Raw genomic sequence first — 16,456 nt, 5'->3', positions numbered from 1 at the left:
CCTGAAATATTTGCAAATGGTTCTGTAGAATGTAGAATATACAACAACATAAATGCCTCCTAACAAGGTTGTAAATATCTAGCCTAATTAGTTTATTGCAAATAATTTTGTCACATAGGGTCATTTTGATCAGGAAAGAACATGCAGTTGGAACAAATTTACATCAAGGATCAAGACAACTCAATCTGCCAATTGCTGATACCTATTCAAGCTTTGGAGAAGTTTGCAATAACAACTTCTGAACATCAATGTAAATCGTTATAAATCAAGAAAGAAGCCCATCAGAAATCCTTTTCGAACTGTTGCATTCCTTGAGAAATCCAGAGTAAAGCTTTGGATTTGTGCAGTGATTCCACACTGAGCACATTGAGTTCAGAAAGGGCTACAAGGCCACAAGGGGATTTCCACAGTAACTTCATTGCAGTGTGAATGTAAGGCTACTTGTGACTAATAAATAAATAAGGTTGACTCCTTGATTTGGGTGTTTTAATGAAAAATGAGAAAGATAAAGCGAAATATTACATAAGTTTGATCTTTATCTCAACTACTGATTCACTCAACCACACCCTACACCTCTACCTTTGTGTCCTTGTCCACCATTAAACCATTATTCTCTTTTGCCCTAGTATTGACCTCATTTCCCCTTCAAGTCCAGGGGACTAGGATGTGAAAGGACATGGTGGGCAACTAGTTTAACCAGTTACTGCCACAGCTGATTGGTCCATATAAAAGATCATTATGTCTCAATTTCTTCGACTAGAACAGCCCTCTATTCTAGGATCATCCTAGAATACAAATGTAACCTCCAACTTCTTGCCTCTTCTGCTGTCTTAAACTCCTCTTTCCTATCCTCTCTAACAACATGTGAAAGGAACTCCTGGACTTCTTTGTCACTAAGGTTGAGATATTATCAGTTCTAGGAGCTTCCCTTCAATAAACTCACCTGGCTAAGCTTCTATTAATTCTCTCCCCTCTGTCCTTGCCCTTAATTCATCTTTTAGTTTCTCTGCAATTTCCTCATGTCCTCTCAGCTCATCTTGTCCACGGGATCCACCTGCTGATCCATTACTCTGATACCAACCAAACTGACCACCCAACTTACCTTCTTGGCCCATGTAGTTGATATTGCAAACTACTCTCTTTCTTCAAGTGCTGAAAAGTCTAAAGTCCTTGAACATATTGTTTCCATATTTGTTCCCATCTTTCCTGGACCTCTATGACTGAATCCCTCAAATCAGATTTCTGTCCTGCCACAGTACCAGAATAGCTCTTATCCAAGTAACAAATGGCATTCTACGTGACTGTAGCAAAGGTAATCATTTCCTCCTTATCTTTCTCAACCAGTCTACAATCTTTGACACGGATGACCACACCATCCTCTTCCTACACCTCTCCACTGTCTTCCAGTTGAGTGGGGTGGCCTTATCTAGCTTCATTGTTATCTAATCATAGCTAGAGAATCAGTTTGCAATGGCTTCTCTGCTCGCACAGCATTATCTTTGGTATCCTGTCCCTGCTCCAAAATCCATTTCTTAACTAGCAACTCCATTCCTCTCCTTGGCAAAGTGGGATTAAACACGTCTGTTTGCAATCTTGGTGTTACATTTGATCATAATGGCAGCTTCTGACCTTAGACTGACTTTTCCAAAGTCTTACCTCATTTGATGCTGCAATCACATTTGTACCTGTTACCTTCAGACTCAAATATTCCAACACACTCAAGGTTGCCTGTGTCATAACTTTCAGCAAGTTCCACACACCTATCACCTATGCTTGCTGAATTACATTGCTAGATAGGGAACAAATGCTCAATTTTAAAATTCTCATGCTTGTTTCAAATCTCTGCATGACCATAGCCCTCCCTCTCTCTATAATTTCCTCCAACCTTTCAATCCTTAAGCGATATTTGCTCTCCTCCAGTTGACTTCATGTGCATTCCAAATTACAATTGCTCCTTATTTGCCAAGCTCCAAGCTCTGCAATTCTTTCCCTGCAACCTTTCTACCTCTCTCTCCTATTTCAAGACACTTCTTAAAGCCTACATCTTTGACCAGGTTTTGGTCAGCTAATCTAATATCTCCCTATGTGGCTTGGTGTTATAGTTTTATTTTATAATGCTCCTGTGAGAAGTTTGCATATTTCATTATATTAAAGACACTATATAAATAACTTCTCAGGAAATTTTGATTGGCAGAGGTTTGAGGATGAGGAGACAGCTTAATGTTAGAAGAAAGTAGACAGATTTTAATAATTGAAAGCCATGGCAAGTTTAAAAGGATTGGTAGAAAAAAATTAAAGGGTAATTATTTCTGAATCACAGTAAGGAAATCAATGAGTGATTTAAAAGATTTGTCTAAATCAGTTAGCAGCCTACCTCTGTCTAAAACAATCCCACTGTTTGCAAATGTCTCTTGAATTTGCAATTATAGTGAGTGACTACCCCTGGGCAGTTCAAGACCTGTTGAATATTCTCAAATAAAAACAGCAGGATAAATTGAGGTAAAGAATTTCAAGCTCTCAGGAGGTATTTTCAATTCATTTGTTTTTTGAGAACCCAAGGCAACAGTAGTGGCTAATATATCAAAATTTGGTAACAAATATTGTGTGCATCAATTGTATCCATCAACAACAAAGCATTCTATTTGAAAAATTCAAACTGGGTTAGCATGGACATAATTTCTAAATTAAGAGGAAGTTATTTTGTTTAATGCAATTGCATGTGTCAGTACTGGCGAGTGGACTGCATCAAGTATCCAACAGGAATGTACCCTCTCCACTGAATGTAAATTCACGTTATGCTTCAGTCCCTGTATTCATGCTCAGATTGCTACATTTCAGAACTGCCAAATCAAAACAGTATGCTTGGATTGCTGGTTGTCGCCACTTGGCCTCAGCAGTTTGGGCAAGCTAAGAATCATTTTAAAATCTGTTTTATACATTCATATTTTCGTAAGGACATTACACTATTTGTTGTCCCCCCCGCCCCACCACCAAATGGAATTTCTAAGTCAGTGACAACAGATGCAAACACCTCAATCTCACTTTGAGTTAGTCAGTTGGAAGCACAACAAAGTCAACCTATACAAAGCAACATAAACAACCATTAAACTGGGAAGAACAAGCTGGCACATAAAGTGAAAGTAGATGACCCGAGCTAAGATTGCTTAACTGCAATGCATGATGACACTTTTACATGTATACTCACCCTGGCTTTTGTATACTTGCCAAGCTGAGATATAAGCATTATGGATGTTGTAAATCCGAAATATATATTTGAGGAACAGCACTCCAACTTTTGACTAGGCACTTTACAGCTTTCTGGATTCAACACTGAATTCACTAATTTCAGACCATAACGTTTGTTTTGAGGCAGCTGTTGGTGGTGATCCTGTTTTATCATTTACATATCCTTTAGAAAAATATTTTATTTGTACCGTTACCATCTCTTTTCGCTTCCAAGTATATTCTTTTATAATTTAGTTTCTCCTGCCTCTCACTGCATCACAGATGTTCCCATTTGTTCTTCCACTGCCCCTCCATACCTGGCTTAAACATTGCTACATGTCCAAGTAATTTTTGTTCCTGCTGAAGGGTTATCAGCATGAAACATGAACTCTTTCTCTCTCCCAGAAGGTGGGCTGGCACAGAAATACCTGGCATTGACCTAGGCACCGGAAATGACAATGGCAAGCTCAGCCCCATCAACCCTGCACACATCTAGGACTTGTGAAATACATTGCCATTCCTTCCCTATCGACAGGTCAAAATCCTTGAGTTCTCTCTCAACAGCACTGTGGGTGTACCTACATCTCAGGTACCGCAGGGGTTCATGAAGATGGCTTAACTACCTTCTGAAGTACAATTACGGATGGGCACTAAATACTGGCCTAGCCAGGAATACTCATATCCCATAAATTAATTTTAAAAAATGCTACCAAACTTGTTGAGTATTTCCAGCATTTTCTGTTTTTATTTCAAGCTAAGATGTACATACTCCAGTGGTGAGAGCAAGTTGCTTGGCTGGACCATTCCTACAACATTAGCAAATGACAGATAAGAAGCATTAACTTAATAAGATAATTCAACCAAGTCTGACAATTATAGAATGGTTACAAGCACAGGAGGCCATCGTTTTGCCCGTCTGTGCCAGCCCACCACAAGAACAACTCAGCTAGTCCCAATATACCCATCTTTTCTCCATCATCTTGTAAATTCTCTCTTCAGATAATTATCCAACTCCCTTTGAAAACCATGATCAAATCTGCCTCCACTGCACCCTCAAGAACCTATCCAAGTTCATAACTGGCACTCCATTTTTCTTTGGCATGGACATTATTCTTGTGACCTCATTTGCATTCTTTCACACAGCATGATCAATGAAACTCATGTGCATGGTAAGTAACTGAGGAGTCAAAGAGGTTGTATGCCAACTTTAAATACTTGCATACAATTACAAATGATGGATTCCAACTTGTTTAAATTGAATGTAAGATGATGATTGCTAAAAAGGAGAAACATGTTGCTGAAGCTTTTTGTCTTGCACTTATCAGGATAAAGGCCCAATTTTAACAGCAATAGTTCGTAAAATACCAATATTAGAATGAATATGTGGAGCACTAAAAATTCAAAGTATCCATTTTATTGAACATACAATCCATGACAAGGGACAAGTCTGTTTTGTGCTACTACATTGATACTGTTCAACTGTCTCCCATGAGTGTCTAATGGACAATTATTAATTTCACGTGCTGAAAAAATACTGGATAACATGATTTTTTAAGTGAAGACAAAAATCAGTGGAATAAAATTTAATTCCAGGTACAGTATCATGAAAAGCAGTTTAGAAGAAAAATACAACCAGGAGACATCAAATGAAACCAGTACAAAATTATGGCCAAAAAATACTATATTTGTAACCAGCAAGATCATTTGGGGCATTAATATACAATGTTAGTTTTTTCCAAAAACTATTTCCCCTCCCCAAACAATGACAATACATGCATTTAAGTAACAATTTAAAAACAGCAAATATGATTTTTTTTAAATATTGCATGTTAAAATTATCTAACAGGAATTAAATATACAAGTCCTACCAGAGCATTTAAAAGAATCTGGCACTACAAGAAATTTCCCATGGTGCACAATGTTTTTACTATACTGTGATTTAGATTTCTTCAATTCTACATCATGAACAGAATTGATTTGGCAGCCATAATACCATTCACAATTTACAATGAAAACATTTAACTTAAGGTTATTTCTCCTCTGGAAGTGCCAACATGCTGAAATTCTAGAAAGACCAATTGACAGAGCAGTTTTAAAAAAAATGAAGGCCAAATTAACATACTGTGGGTGCAATTTTATGGCCTAGCTTGATCCGAGATTGGAAAATCCTGCACAAGGTCAACGGACCTTCCCATTGTCTGCCTCTAACCCGCTCCGCTTCCATGGCAGGCGGAGCGGTAGAATTCCGGCAACCACGTATGTACATACGCCAGTTAATTAGGAAAACATACATGTTACATTTGTAGACTAAGCTGCTGGTCTTCCTTATACCTTGACTTCCAGCATGCCTAACTTTAGTTATTTATTTGCAGTTGGTGACTTAAATTTGTAAATGGTAAGTAGCTACTTGATTTGGCTTACTTTAGATCAACAGTATAAATAATGTCTTTATCCTTTCATAGAAATTAATGACACTGCATTGGTCCCTCTGGTGCATTACCAATAGCTTAAAAGCTGACATCTAATTTTCAATTCTGACACCCAGCACAGGTGTTTCAGCAAGTCAAGAGACCACCTTTTGTCTCAGGCTTCAATTTTGAGGCACAAAGTTCTTGACTCCATCACCATAAGGCAAAAGACAAATTTCAGATGTATTTACTGGTAATACACACATTCTGTATATTCTGACCAACCCCATCAAAAACACTACTGTTGCAAGAATTTGGCATATGGCATTCCCCAGAATACAATCCTTGTTTTTTTAAAACTCATCTTAATTTCAGACAGATTGCTCCATGGCAAGTTGCTTTCTTTCACACACAACCGTGAGAGAAAATACTGAAGCCTTGTCTGCTTCATGGGCTGAGTCATTTGATTAAAATTTGTATGTGTACTTTCTGGGAGAGAAAGGAGGGACTTAGAGTTTATCAAAAAGAATTCTTTGATCAGAAACCCATGTGGAGATGTACATCAATTAAACTACCACACTCTGATAATTATTTTGACTTTCAAAATGACTTTTTTTTAGATCCCTAGCTGAGAAATAAATTGCCAAAAATTTACATTCGCTTTTTGTAAAAAAAAGTAAATAACATTATTCAAAATGCGAATTAGCTATAAGACTTACAATACAATTACATAGATACATATTATCAATACAGCACATTCAATCTGCCAAAATTATCACAAAGCCAATATGGATGTGTGCGCGCGTGTGTGCACATATATATAATATATATACGTATTCACACAATGATTACAGCATTAATAATTACACTATGCCTACAGCCAGGTTTTACAAATTATAGTTTTTGTTTATGACAGCACAAATGCATGTTTGGTGGAGGTGCAGGAATTAAGGGAGACAATCACTGACCATTAACTTTGGTACTCCATAGAAACAAAAGCTACTCTTTTGAAGCAGAAAACCATGCACAAAGACATCCCACCTTTGACAATGGACAGTACAGATAATTTTAAATTAGCTAACTGACCTATCTATAATCTCTGTGTTATCAGCTCAAAGAGCAAAAAAAACCCCTGAAAGCTAGCTAGTTAAAGGAACATGGTGGCATCCATTCAAATTTCTGCTCTTTAAACAGTCACCAAAGCCCAGGACTCAGATTTTGAAAAGCATGTCTCATTAGAATGAAAGTAATGATACAGGTTCATTTTCCAGGATGTTATGGCAAAGAAAACCATTCTGGTTTAAAATTAAGGATCTGGCAAGATTTTATCAAAACATGATTACAGTACCTTTTTAACATATGTGTAAAAAAGTTAAGATACAAAATTGGTCATGGACACTGATCAGCCAATGTTAAAGAATAATACACAGCTAATGGCAAATATTACACAATGTGGAAGAGCACCAGTTTTTTTTTCCCTCACTTGTTTTGGCATGTGTCCAACAAAACTGTTTTTAGAAGAACCTAGGAGCCGATACTGCAATGTTATTTGCTTACCATTCATCTTCTGCTCAAGTGCAGTTACTGTGATATGAGCCACATGATTTTAGGCATTTGAATAAAGCAATTTTTATACATTAAAAATTCAAAAATAGTGAAACAAATGCCATGAGTGGCAATATTAAAACTTTCCTCACTAAAAGCCCAAAAAGTAACATTTAAAAATTACACTGGTGCAAAGTATGTATGTCAATGATGTCTCCAGCTACAGTTCTAAGAAAAAAGACCCAAGCAGAGATTTCAAAAATCAGCAAATGTAGTGTACATAACATTTCGTTTGGCATATTTCAGTAAAACAAGTCTAGTAATAGCAATAGAGTGGCACATAATAAATAGAAATTGAACCCCATATACTGTTTTACAAGTACACAACATTTTCAATAGTGTATGTACCTACAGCTATCCATGTTTTTGGGAATCCAAGTGTGGCAAAATTTACAGATGAGCAATCAGCTATTGCTTTAAGAGCTCCCATCTTTATAGCTTAAGATGAAGACAGATTGTTTAGTATGAAACTTGATGTTTAAATTATATCTATCAATAATTTAAAAATCGCAGTACCAATACTTCTCATCTATCAGAAAAAAATACTATAATTATACCAGTGGCAGTTTGGTTCCTGCCAAAAACATTACCATTTTTACTGTGTACCATAGAGCATCAAGAGGAACAGATCACAAAAAGGGTCATTGTACCTCAAATATTCCTTTGGGGAGAAGAAAAGGAAGGGATGTGCTTAGAGAAGCAAAAAAACCCAACCCTCCAAGTGCTGAAATCGGAATTTACAGTGAAAATTGAGCATTTTACATGAACTCACAAAGTTTTGCCTAAAAAGTGGACTAGTGCTGCAAAGGTGTGTCAGCATCTTTTGCCCCATTTTTGTTAAATAAAATCATAATATTTACTAAAACTCTGTGGAAGCGCACAGAGTCCAGAATGGCAATAAATTAGCATTATGCAAATTATTTTCACAGATAATACAGTTGCTCTTATTTTTTCCACCAAGTCAGTTAATAAACTAGACCAGGTTATATTCCTTCAGGTTTAATTGTAGGATAGTGTCCTTGACAGCAGCAAAGACAAACCGTATATTCTCTGTGTCTGTGGCACATGTGAAGTGAGAGTAGATAATTTTGTCACTATCTGGATTCAGGTCCACAAACATCTTCAAAATAAACTCTCTTGCTGCTTGTGCATCTCGCTGTGGTCCTGTTAATGAGATAATTTGAGATAGCACAGTTGGTTAATGACATGACCCTCAGTCTTAATGTCTCCATATAGAAGTGTTATAATAGTTGTTGATTCACTACAATTACAGCCAATTCAAAACTAAGCATAAACAGAAATGCTGGAAAATCTCAGCAGATCTGACAGCATCTGTGGGAAGAGAATAGAGCCAATGCTTCAAGTCTAGATGACGAAGGGTCATCTTGACTCAAAATATTGCCTCTATTTTTGTTTGTGATTCGAGCATCTGCAGCATTTTGGTTTTATCAAAGCTAAGCATACTGCTTATTTTTCCAAATTCACAATAAGAGATTTTAATGTGAGTGTTTTTACACATGGTAGGTAAAATATTAAATCTTCTACAAAGTCACCCTTAAAGTATTCTACTAGATAATTCAATTTATAATGCAATTCACGTTTTCAGCGACAATACATGCTGATGAGAATATGTAATCTAGGATGAGAACTCATTACAATACCAAGTGAATGTTGGAATGTAAAGGGTGCCATCCTTTGGATGAAATATGAAACCAAAATCCTATTTGCCAGTTCCTTTGGTCTAAAGGGATATTTTAGATCCAATGGTTTTGAACATTCTATCCAACATTTCCCTCAATCTTAACCAACTCTATCAAAGATTATAGATTAATGGATCATTAATAAGACCAGAAAGGAAAATGGAAAATATCTAGGAGGCATAGAATAAAAAAAAGGAGGTAATGGTGGAATTGTACATTAGAAACAGGATATAAAAACAATGGGAACAATGCAATATTGAAGCATCAGGATGTTAGCAAGTATGAAGAGTTACAATTTTGCAGGGAGAGTTGAGGAGTTTAGCCTTTTTTCATTAGAGCTGAAAAGGTAACAGATAGATACATTCATGATTATGAAAGGCTAGTGATGAATTGTTTCCTCGGTTTGATGATATCTGCAATAGGGATTTGAGGCTTGGGGGCGGGGAGCTGTGGTTCTATGCACTGATGTTCCATTATGTTGCCTTTTTTGGAACTCTTAGGTATGCAAATAACAACACATTGTACAATAGATGTTTGGAAACTTTTAAGAAATGTGGCAACATTCTATAAATCCATAATACCAGGAAACAAATGAATACATTGACTCTTCCAGCCATTTTTGAATATGGAAATATCACCTATGATTGACTGTTGACTCTGATTGTAATCTCCAGTTAGAATGCAAACAATTTGTTCCAAGCAGCATTTCAGGGTGTCATTTACTACAGATATGGATAGGAATAGATGTCATAACAATTTTAACTCACTGCCTAACTTCTGAAATAGAAATAATTTCTTGAACAATGATCTAATAACATGCCTGTGTTTTCTGACACTTATTTGCCCATTGTTGACAAAAACAAGAATCACGGAGTAGGAATATACTGATAATCAGGTCATTATATTATCAAAGCATGGCCAAATTGTTGTAACTGTTTCAGTTCTTACAACATATGGACTGCATGGTTCAAAAAGGCAGTTTACCATCATTTACTCAAGTGCAATTAGGGATGGACAATAAAGGCTGACCTAGCCAGGGTCACCCACATGCCACAACAGAAAAAAAAACAGGTTTTTTGAGTTCAGTTCTGGCAATTCCTGGCACATTCATTTATTTAAAAAAATCCCAAACACAATGGCACACTGGCTTACCATGATAAAGGGAAACGTAAGAATTGCGAAGTTTCTGAACTCCTGAGTTCAGGTGCATAACTGGACATATATCTATATCTCAACATTGTCATTCTCTAGAAAATTTAAGAGCAGACATTCCCCTTTTCTTCCCAAAAAAATCATTTTTCTTTTGTCAAAATCAGTGAACCACTAATGAAATTATAGAAATGCATGTGAAATGTGGCTTTGTTGTGATAAGTACCATTTATTACAAACTGTAGAACATAGCACAAAAAAAGGCCATTTGGTCCACATTTTCTAATCCCAACTTCCTACACTGTCCATAGCCTTGTTGCTTAAAACACTTAAGGTGCAGATCCAAGTGTTTTTTAAAAGAGTTTAGAGTCTCTGACTCCATCACCAACTCAGGCAGTAAATTCCAGACACCTATCACCCTGTGTCAAAATGTCTTTCCATATGCCCCCTCTATATCTACTGCCACTTATCTTGAATCTATGCTCCCTGGTTCTACAATTTTCTGCCAAGAGAAATAATTTTATCCTGTGCACTCTCTCTCTTCCCTTCAATTTTGTACACATCTATCAAGTTAGCCTTCTTTGTTCCAAGAAAAACAACCCAAACTATAAATCTCTCCTCATAACTATACTTTGAGCCCTAGCAACACTCTTGTAAATCTTTTCTGCACTCTCTCCAGAGTAATTATTTCCTTCCTATAACATGGTGACCAGAACTGCACATAATGCTCCCGTTGTGGCCTCACCAGTGTTTTATACAATTTTAAGATTTATATCATTACTTTTATATTCTATACCTTTGCCAACGAAGGAGGAGGGTATTCCGCATACCTTCGTTACAACTTTGTCTACTTGAGCTGCTGCCTTTAGGGACCTGTATACTTGTCCACCAACATGTCTCACTTCATTTATCCTTGTTAATTTATTCCCATTTATTGTGCATTCTTTATAACTGTTTGACCTCCATAAATACATTACCTCACACTTCTCATGGTAAAATACATCAGCTACTTTACTACTCACTAGTCTATATCATTGAGTAGGTTACATCTATCCTCTACAATGTCCACTATTCACTCATTGTGTCATCTGAAAATTTTCCAATTGTGTCCCCCAAATTCATGTCCAAATCATTAAATATTGTACAAACAGCAAGACACCAAGCATTGTGGAACACCACTTGAAACAACTTTCCACTCAGAAGGGTATCCATTGACCATACCTTTTGTTTCCGCTTACTAAGTCAATTTTCGATCCAGCCACATTACCCTCCAGCCCATGAATTTTTTACTTTTTTGACCCTGTCAAACGCCTTGCTAAAATCCATGTACACAACATCCACTGTGCCACTTCCATCAATTCTTCTCGTCACTACCTCCATCAACCCTTGTCACTTCCTCAAGTTTGACAAAGTACCTCACAAGAGGTTATTGCAGAAGGTCGAGGGACATGGAGTTGGGGGTAGGGTGTTAGCGTGGATAGAGGATTGGTTGTCAAATAGGAGGCAGAGAGTGGGGGTCAACGGGTGCTATTCGGATTGGCGGATGGTGACTAGTGGAGTGCCCCAGGGGTCGGTGCTGGGGCCTCAGCTTTTTACCATTTATATAGATGATCTGGAGGAGGGAACTGAGTGTAGGGTGTCGAAATTTGCTGATGACACCAAGATTGGGGGAACGGCAAATTGTGCGGAGGGTGTGGAGAGTCTGCAGAAGGATCTAGATAGGCTGGGCGAATGGGCCAGGAAATGGCAAATGGAATTTAATGTTGGCAAGTGTGAGGTGGTCCACTTTGGTAGGACGAATGGTAGGAAGGACTATTACTTACGGGGCGAAAAACTGCAGCAGGCGACGGTGCAGAGGGACCTCGGGGTCCTTGTGCATGAGTCGCAAAAACCCAGCTTGCAAGTGCAGCAGGTGGTCAGGAAGGCGAATGGGATGCTGGCCTTCATAGCGAGGAGGATTGAATATAAAAGTAGGGAGGTCTTGCTGCAGCTGTATAGGGCATTGGTGAGGCCGCAGCTGGAGTACTGTGTGCAGTTTTGGGCGCCGCACCTGCGCAAAGATATTTTGGCCTTGGAGGGAGTGCAGAGGAGGTTTACTAGGCTGATACCGGAGTTGAGGGGGTTAAGCTATGAGGAGAGGCTGAATAAACTGGCCTTGTACTCGTTAGAGTTTAGAAGAATGAGGGGAGATCTCATTGAGACGTATAAGATGATGAATGGGATGGATAGGATAGAGGTGGAGAGACTCTTCCTGCTCAGAAAGGACAGTAGGACTAGGGGGCACAGCCTCAAGATAAAGGGGGGGGGGGGGGGGGGGGGGGAGGGGGAGCGGTTTAGAACGGAGTTGAGGAGGAACTTCTTCACTCAAAGGGTGGTGAATCTCTGGAATTCTCTGCCCGTTGAAGTGGTGGAGGCTGCCTCGCTAAATATTTTTAAGACGCGGGTTGATGGGTTTTTGATAAGAGAGGGGATTAAGGGTTATGGGGAGAGGGCGGGAAAGTGGAACTGAGCAGCGACAGATCAGCCATGATCTTATTGAATGGCGGGGCAGGCTCGAAGGGCTAGATGGCCTACTCCTGCTCCTATTTCTTATATTCTTATTATGTTGTTATGAATTCAATCAAGTTGGAGAGGCAAGACTTCTTTTAACAAATCCGTGCTATCACAGACAAGTCCATGCCCTTTTATGTGACAGTTAATCCTATCTCTCATGACTGAGGCTACTAATTTGCCCACTACTGATGTAAGACTAACTGGCCTATAATTGTTTAACATTTTCTTTGATCCCTTGTTAAACAATCAAATTATGTTTGCATTTTCTCCAGCCCTCTGGTCCCTCCCCTGTATCTAGTGAGGATCGGAAAATCATCCTTAAAGCAACTGCTATCTCCTCCCTGATCATCTTCAGAAACAGTCCATCTGCCACTGATGATTTATCAACTTGCAAAGATTCCAACCCTTCAAGTATGTCCTCGCTCTTTCTATTATCCCATCCAATAGCTCAGTGTTCCTCAGACCACTAAATGTGCATCATCCTTTTTCTTTGTAAACATGGAGACAAAATATTATTTTAAAACCCTTCCCACAGTCTCTGCATCTACACACACGTTCCCTGCTTCATTTCTGATAGGTCCCACTTTTGCCGTAACTAACCTTTTACCATTAATATATTGGTAAAATATTTTTGGGTTTTTGCTTTTTTTTTGAATGCCCTCTCTTTGATTTTTTTAGTTTTTTTTACTTCCTATATTCATCTAGACTATCTGCAGTGCTCAGTTCTTTGTATCATACACTTTCTGTTTAATCTTCCCCTGTGTTCTTCTAGATAATCGGAGGGTGGGGTTTCTATATTTGGCAGTATCACTCATTTGAGGGGACATGTTTACTTTGTAGTTAGGATTTCACTTTTTAGTGCTTCCCACTAATTGATCCTCTATCAATGCTGTCCAGTCCATCGCAGCCAAATCCCTTCTCACTCCTGCAAAATTTGTCTTCCCCCAGTTCAAATTTATTCCTACTTTATCACAATTAATAGCTTAACACTAAAATTAAAGAAACCACAACAACCATTTGAAACCTCATAAATATAGCTGTTTGCAATAATTGTCAAACATTATTAAACACCAATGCGGAAGCCACATTTTAAAGACCAGGGGCAGGATTTTCCAACTGTACTTGCCTCAAAACTGGAAAATTCCACACGAGATCAACAGACCTTTCCATGGTCTGTCCTTTGCCCACTATGATTCCCATGGCAGGCAGAATGGAAAAGTTTGTCCCCAGGTCATAGAAATCCTTGTGAACCCTTCTAGTGCTTTGCTGTAGGGACATTATTGGTGCCAGAGAGTTGCCCCAAAATACACAAGCAGTGAACAAGTATGTGACCATGTGACAGAGTGAGTTAATTGTGTGTCAACCACAGACGGATATGGTTAAAAACATGTGTTTGAAGTAAAATAGTGTAACAAAAAACCCCATAAATTATCTATTTGATATACAGCTGAAGTAAAGTAACATTCAGCATTGATAATGTCACTCAATGTCAAGATGAGATGGTTAAGATCCTCTCTTGTTGGAAATGGTCATTGCCTGGCACTTGTGTGTCACAAATGTTACTTTCTACTTACGTTGTCCATGTCTTACCATTCAGTATCTGAAGGGTCACAAATGATGCTGAACACTGTAATTATCAGCAAACATCCATACTTTTGACCTTATAATATTGGTGGGGGGGCGGTAAGCAAGAGAGAGATAGAAAAGAGGGGGGAGGAGGACAAATAGAGCAGCTGAATGTGACTGGATCGAGAATACTATTCTGAGAAACTTTTGCAGCAATGTCTTGGGACTAAGACAATTGATCTCCAACAACCACAGCTATCTTACTCTTGGCTCTAACTAGTGAAGTGTTTTCCCACAGAAAGCTACAACTTCTTGATGTCACAGGTCAGTCAATGCTGCCTTGATATCAAGGGTAGTCACCCCCAACTCCAGCTCTTTTCCTTTGAAAGAAACAAACATGTAAGGTTATGAGGATAGAGAAGGGGAATTGGACTGACTGGACTGCTCCACAGAGAGCTGGTATGGACTTGGCAGGCCAAATGGTTCCTTCTATGCCGCAATGACTCTATGATGCAAGTGCAACTATGGTCCTACAATGCAGTGCTTGATGATGGAAAAGTTTTTAAAGAACTCAGTGGCACAAGAAAATATCTAATAATCTGGTTATACACAATAATAGAAGCTGACGTATCTAATCAGTCATCAACAACAGAGGTCTGATAACAAAACAGTGAACCACCAGGGGAAATGTAATCTCAACATTATATAAAAAAAACTAACCACCTATAGAAGAAGTGGTGGTATGAAGTGAAGCCATGCAACAATGAAATTACCTGTGACTTTCTTTGGAACTATTACTTTGGGAATGCTTTATAATGGATTTTAGATTTTACAGCAGTTGTTGCTTTAGGGCTGAGATACGGGTTAATTTCCTTTTAAGGGAAATGTTTTGTCATCAGTATATAATTTTATTCGAAAAAGTTCCCCGACATTTAAATGGCTTTATGATGAAATATTTCTCATTTGTTATTGCCTGATTTTAAAAGCATGCATTATGTGGCTCATGCTGAATAACCCTTACATAAATGATAAAAATCTGATCATAATTGAACTCGTTGCTACTACATTAACTCTAGTTTTTGGTGAACTTGATTGAGGAAGGAATGTTAGATAAGTTCTCAGCTCTCTGAATCATACAATAGAAACTTTAATACCTAACTGAAAAGATTGATGGGGCCTCAGACATCTCGCCCAAAAGACAGCAGCTCTGACAATGCAGAACTTTCTCAATGCTGCACTGGTATGTTCGTCAAGATTCTCTCTTTCTTCTCACCGATTACAAAAAGAGCTAGACGTTTGTGCAGAATTCCAATTGTGCCATTTTCCAGTTCTGTACATCTGTACAACTGTGTCACTTTTTCAGTGCATTACTGCCATCTGCAGGGTAATTTCATCTGGTTTGCTTTCCATTTTCACAGCAGTACATCTAAAAAGTATACTTTCTGCAGATCTTATTTTCTTTCACTGTTAAGTTATTCCTACTAAATTCAAGTCTACAATTAGACCAGGCCTTTATTCCTGGTACTGAAAATGTATCAACTTCTTTAGTGCAGTTGCAAACTTACCATTCATTAGGATTCAAATATTTTTATATATCTATAATATTTTGTTGAAAAGATCTGATGGCAAAACGTAGTTATGAAAATTAGCTTTACTTCTCTTATTACAAAAGGTAATTTACCAACGTGGCTTACTGTGACAATTTAATTACAAAAACCTTTGTGACAAAGCCAGTGGTTAAAAAAAAAATCAATTCAGGTCCTTATCAGTAAAACATTTACAAGGGCTTCTAACAACGCAAATTTAAACAGTAAACAACACAATTTGCACATATTTTTGTCCAAATATATAATTAAATTGATGTTAAATAGAATACTGAAATGCTACGTATAGTCAACAACTTTGTATGAATGTGAAAATTGGACAGGCAGGACAAAAGTATGATCACTGAAGCATTTCTGGAGATGTGATAGCAATGGTAAGAAGTAATTTGTGGGAGTAGTTTAAGGGCTCATAACGGTCACTACATTGTAGCGCAGCGTATTGGGGAAGAGATAATGGAAGCTTGTAAGCAATAATCATGGGTGATTTTAATCTTCATATAGATGGGATGAATCAGATTGGCTAAGGTAACTTGGAAGACGAGTTAATTAAGCATACTCAGAACAATTTCACAGAGCAGTATATTCTAGACTCAACTAGGAAGCAGGTCACTTTAAACATGGAAACATGCAATAAACATGCTCCAGG

The 16,456-nt window shown here is 38.0% G+C and overlaps 1 protein-coding gene across 2 annotated transcripts in view; it reads right to left on the bottom strand.

Moving 5' to 3' along the window:
* Positions 1-4,623: 4,623 nt before the first annotated feature.
* The window catches only part of LOC145343063 (guanine nucleotide-binding protein G(q) subunit alpha-like), a 221,774-nt gene continuing 209,941 nt past the window's right edge, over positions 4,624-16,456 (bottom strand). For both annotated transcript variants that reach the window (XM_080188879.1, XM_080188880.1), the window contains one exon: positions 4,624-8,402. In XM_080188879.1, coding sequence (XP_080045005.1) covers positions 8,212-8,402 — 191 coding nt within the window. In that variant the 3' untranslated portion in view covers positions 4,624-8,211. The remainder of the gene's footprint in view (positions 8,403-16,456) is intronic.

Source organism: Carcharhinus amblyrhynchos, chromosome 5 (genome assembly GCF_965287045.1).
Source record: "Carcharhinus amblyrhynchos chromosome 5, sCarAmb.v2.hapA, whole genome shotgun sequence".
NCBI classification, from domain to species: domain Eukaryota; kingdom Metazoa; phylum Chordata; class Chondrichthyes; order Carcharhiniformes; family Carcharhinidae; genus Carcharhinus; species Carcharhinus amblyrhynchos.
The sequence above is the reverse complement of the archived record's forward strand: the minus strand, read 5'-3'. Positions and strand labels throughout refer to the sequence as shown.